The 5,753-nt window shown below is 29.0% G+C and overlaps 1 protein-coding gene across 1 annotated transcript; it reads right to left on the bottom strand.

Moving 5' to 3' along the window:
- Positions 1-3,151: 3,151 nt before the first annotated feature.
- Positions 3,152-3,940, bottom strand: SAUR36 (SAUR-like auxin-responsive protein family). The gene has a single exon (XM_016328647.3). The coding sequence runs from the start codon at positions 3,790-3,792 to the stop codon at positions 3,319-3,321; it is 474 nt and encodes a 157-aa protein (XP_016184133.1). The 5' UTR covers positions 3,793-3,940; the 3' UTR covers positions 3,152-3,318.
- Between the last annotated feature and the right edge of the window lie 1,813 nt (positions 3,941-5,753).

Raw genomic sequence — 5,753 nt, 5'->3', positions numbered from 1 at the left:
GTTAGGTGGTACGAGTTAAGTGGTTTTTTTTTTTATTATAGTGGTCTCAAATTTCTAACCCAACTCGTCTTTTTTGGTGAGTTACGCGAGTCGTCCTGACGATTTTTGACCTATTTGAGACCCTATTCTTATATAATAATACATGAGATCATAATTTACCTAGAACACTAGAGTAATTTTCTTGTAATTATAATGGATAATTTAACTTGCCCCTAACGGAAAATGTAAAAGAATTAATATTTTTCTTTCAAAAGAGTGTTGAAACTAATTGCTTCTAGACCAATTTTGAATGAAAATCTAGAACAATCACTGACCAGAATTTGGCTGCATCTAATACGTACTAAGTAGCCAAACCGACCAACATGATTCTGAAAATCATTGACAGTGAAAAAAAAAAAACATTAAGTGAAAACAAGAGCAGTTGGATACTGTTTAGATTATGTTTCAATACAAAATCTGAACTTGATTGTCTTCTTGTCTTCAAATCTTTGCAAAGTACATCCTTTTCAGAGAATGTATCTGAATGACTGCACCTTCTCTGCAACTAGGTAATTAATCTCAATTATCATATATAGTTATCGAAGTAATACTCAATTTAATCATTAAAATTTTCAGCATTTATTACATAGTCTTTGATTTTTAAAAATGAATAAATTAGTCTTTAAATTTACAAATTATAAATTTTCGTTTGTCTAAAATTCAATTGTTGTTAACACACTGCTAACTTAAAGTGTTCCAATGCTAGCGTGGCATCCACAATGCTAAGGTAACATAGCTAAAAGTTTAGTATGATTAAATACGTATTTTAAATTGGTTAATTGAACTTATTTTAATATCTATGCTAATATAAAACCAATTAAATAAAACGAGTACAATTAACTAATTTAAAACACGTATTTAATTATAATGAATTTTTAATCACATCACCTTATTATTAGAGATGTCACATTGACACTTTAACGTTGTATGTTAGCACTGTATTAACGATAGTTGAATCAAAGACGAATAAAGATTTACAATTTACAATTTACAATTTACAATTTCAAGAACCAATTCGATCATTTCTGTAAGTCATGGATTGTTTTGATTAGCACTAATTCTCCAAAAAATCATAAACAAAATAGGCTCAAACGCAGATTTTCTCAGAATATCTATAATCAATAGTAAAAATCTAAAATAGATGAGATCAAATGAATTTTTAAAATTGAGAGAAGTTTCGACGAAAAATTGATAAGACCAAACAAAATATTCGGATTGAAGTGGAAACCCAAGTTGCACCACATACCAAACTTCTCCCAAAAGAATCCTAATATGAGCACAATCCCTTTCATCAAAGAGATGTTTAAGTTAGGCTTTTGAGAGTGTCACAATTTTGCATGGACCACATGAACCAAAATAAACTCAGCCATCTCTTGTTAATAAATATTAATCCTTTTCAGCCATTCATGGTGATTGATTTCCTCACATCAACCACAGATGCGTCTTTTATAAAATATATGAATAAGTATAATAAATAATCCCATATTCTATTCTATGAAAATTTCACATAATAATTACTATATATTAATTTTTATTATTGGTTGAAAAGTTAAAAATAATAAGATTATTGACAATAGTCTTATGAAATTTTCATACAAGAAGATCTGTGCCTAAACAAAATATATATGATTTTGCATTACCCACACTATCTTTGGTGACAGGGACACTTTTGGTGAGAAATTAAAAGGTTCCCAGCAGGTCTTTGTTAATTCCTTGGACAATCTTTTTCAAGGAATTAAATATGCAAAAAAGAAAGCAGAAAGGAAGAACCAACGTACCAAATTCTCTACCCTTAGTGCTCCTAGATAATGAACTCTAACAAATTGAAAAGGAGTTATGTTATATTGTTATATATTCTTTCTGATCACTTTTTTTTTTAAATACATTTAATTGCTAAAAATGAAAAAGTTAGTTCAATATGCGAGACAAAGAAATAGTACTAAAAATTGGCAACGTTTCGGTATTATTTTAAAATTAGGGAGTAAATCATCGTATTTGTTATATTATTATATAATAAATCTGTTTTGCATATTTTGAATACTTCAAATAAACATACATTTAATCAATACACATCAAATACACTCTAGAATTAAACAAAAATTTCTCTCAGTTTTATAAGCTCGCGATAACAAAAACAATACAATAAGTTAATTATTATCTAAGATTTAATTCAAATACGATATTTCATATTATATAAAAAAATATTATTTCATTATGTATAATTAAATATATATATATATATAAAAGAACAATTTATTTTCAAAAATTTTAAGAGACCGAAATAATTCCCTAGAGATTTTATAGGTAGAGTCTCTTGTTATTTAATTTCCGTGTGAAATTTGGTTTGTGTGTCTTAGGTGTGTGTAACAGTTAGTTGCAAGATAAGAAAGATGATGTTCTGATTGGTTCTACCTTTTGCAATTTGTACCTGCCTCCACAGGCACAATTAGGCCCAACAGAAAAAACAGTGATTGTTCTTTGTCACACCCTATTTTGAGTCCACTAATGTTTCCTTCAACTAGAATCCAATCTTCTTGTCCTTTAACTTTTTTTATAACTAAACCAACTTGGGTTCCAATGGTAAGCTCACTCATCTATTTAAGTAAGTGTTGAGACTTCGAATTCTACCTTAAATAAAATTCAAATCCACAATAAATTAGTTATTTGTCTGTCAAATTTGGAAGATACTATATTAGTTTTTGGTCTATTAGGTCAGGATATACAGTAGACCGAAAAAATAGAAAATTATAAATAATTCCTTTTATTGGATTCTAGAATTGGTGTTTGTCAACACGTCTATGAATTTATCTAAATACTGTCTCCAACCTGAGATGAGAAAGAAAGGGTATTTTAAAATTTAAATATTATTTATTTTACTAGTACTGTTGCTTTCTTTGGCTATATTGAACCTGCTATTAGACACTATCATTATCGCTGTAATTGTCATTTGTCAATTGACAATACATATTATCACTACGTAATTGCTATATAACAAAAGCATGATAGGAGCAAATTAAAATCTATTTTGTAGTTACATTCAAAGCTCCATTAACCAGATGTTCAATTCAATCACAAATATCTATAGCATAGAAAAAAAATTCAGGAAAAAAACTTGAAAAAAGAGTAACCCCAAATTTTTTATTGACAAAAAAAAAGGGTCAGAAATAATTACAACCTAGTAATATATAAACAAAATTCCAAGAGAATCCATTTTTCTTTTCTTTTTTTAATATCATTAAAATCTAATTCCAATGAATTCACCACCACAATTATATATCGTTAATGATGCCGCAGCCACGTCAGCCTCTTACAAGCCGATCCGGATGCAATCCGGGTCTTGACTTGTTCAAACTCAGTGACCCGGCAAGGTATCGTGATCCCGCCCGGGTGGTGGTATCCGAACTCGGCCTCCGACTCGCGAAGCAACTCTCCAAATAAGGGATGGTTGAAGTAAACCACCGGCACAAGCACGCGCCGGAACTCGCCACCGTCCTTTTGCCCTACATACACAGCCAAGTATCCCTTAGGCACAGGAGGATTCGGGTCAGAACCAACCCGAGTATAACCCGACCCGATTTTTGTAGAATTACATAATAACTTCGCCCCACTAGTCAACTTGCGGCCCCAATTGAGAAGCTTTGACATGGGCTTCCCTGATGATCCATCCAACCGTCGGTACACGGGTCGGATCCTGATCCGTCTGAAGACCCAGCGGGTGACCCGAAGTGCACGCTTCCCGAGCTTGAATCTCATGCTTTCTGAGAGCAGAAAATAGAGAATAAAAATAAAAACAAAAACAAAAAGACCAATAGAACAGAAGTTATGGGAAGTACTAGGAAGACTTGTGTGTATGTTCTTTTTTGAGGTGGTGAGATTGAGAGGGTTATGCTAAGGTGTAGGTGAGGCTTATGAGAAGGGCCATGGATCTGCTATGGACATAGCTAAGCGGAACTGAGTGAGACAAATTTCAGAGAGAGAAGTGGGTATGTTTGACATGGTAGCCAACGATACGATGAGTTGAAGGTTGTTTCATTCCAACAACAACCTCCTTAAAAACTCAGAATAGACTTGTATATAGATATCTAATAACTCAAAACCATGCGTAAGCTTGTTTTTTTTTTTTCAATTATATATGTCCCTAGCTATATCAAATCAAACAAATTGGAAATTGTAACACTTGTATATAGGGAGAAGAAGTGCGATGATCGATGTTGATGAAGTATAAAATATTAGAATCTAAGAGATAAAGACGATTATGTTGAAGAAAGAAAGAAAGAAGGTAGAAGGAAGCTAAGTGAAGAGAAATGTGTTTTGTGCGGTCCACACGCCAATGAAGTGGCGCAACATATGGGGATCTCTATTTATAATAAAAATAATGAAAGAGAATCGGAAAAGGTGTTAGTTGTAGTAATAATAAGGAACCAGAGTCAAGCAAGGTAATACTAGAGGAAGAGTTTCACCTATACCAGAAATACCGACGGAAATACTGATGTTTTAATCGTTAATTTGAATTATAAAAATATATATATAATATATATCAATTAAAATCAACGGTTAAAATAACTATAATACTTATATTTTCGGATACACTTGATAACTTTTTAATACTAAATACCTAAGGTTAATTAAGGATTTAATGGTTAATCTATACTTATTATATATATAACGGAATTGAATTTAGATTTTTTAAGGTGAAAAAATTGATAAAATGATAAAATAAAAAATATTTATTTATTTATATTTTTTATGAGATGTGTGTTTTATTATTTTAATTTAAAAATAATTTATTTTTTATTTTATTTTTTATGAATGCTTTTATTTTAGAAGATTTTGATTTAATAAAAATATATAAACAAATTATTTTTAATTTTTATTTTTAAATTATTTTTTGTTATATAAATCATAAAAAATATTATTTTTAATATTTGAAAAATAAGATTATAAACTACTTTTTATCTCAACTAATTTAATTTTTGTTATTTTTTATATATTTAATAAATAAAAAGTGAATCGTTAGACTTCTTAGTGTCTATTGATAGTTTGATACACTAATGATAATAAGCAAAATGAACATAGTTTACATTGTTTAATATTTTCATTGTTACCTATATTTTTTCTAATATATAATAAGCAATTTGGTTTGATGCTAACTGCCGTACATGTAGACTTTTTCTTCATGAGTTATTTAATATGAATAATTAATTAATTAATATTTAATAAATTATAAATCGGATGATTTGTCCAAGCATTTTGAATTCTTTTTGTGAAAATTAAGTAAGGTTTTAAGATTTCAAATCTCCTAAATATAATATGTAGTGGTAGAGACATCCGATAATCCTAGAATAATCTTCTGTTTAGTTTATTGAAAAAAAAAAAGCATTTGAGAGTATAAGTTTGACGTTCTAATTATAATTAAGGAATTAGTCTTTGTTTTGATTAAGAAAAAGATTATATATAATTCTTGTTAATGACTATTTGGTAACTAGTCTTTTCTATGATAATCAGATAACACTACACAACACTCCTTTATCAAATATGTTTTTATTTATGAAATATAACACTCATTAATCTTAGCTTATATAATACTCAATATATTTATATTTTATAAAAGAAAATTTTTTTATAAATACTAATGAATGAATGGACCCATTAGTGAATTTTTTGTATATTATGGTTAAAAAAGAATTAATGTGTGTAGTAGCAGTAATATATAT

Source organism: Arachis ipaensis, chromosome B2 (genome assembly GCF_059453495.1).
Source record: "Arachis ipaensis isolate K30076 ecotype BB chromosome B2, ASM5945349v1, whole genome shotgun sequence".
NCBI classification, from domain to species: Eukaryota; Viridiplantae; Streptophyta; class Magnoliopsida; order Fabales; family Fabaceae; genus Arachis; species Arachis ipaensis.
The sequence above is the reverse complement of the archived record's forward strand: the minus strand, read 5'-3'. Positions and strand labels throughout refer to the sequence as shown.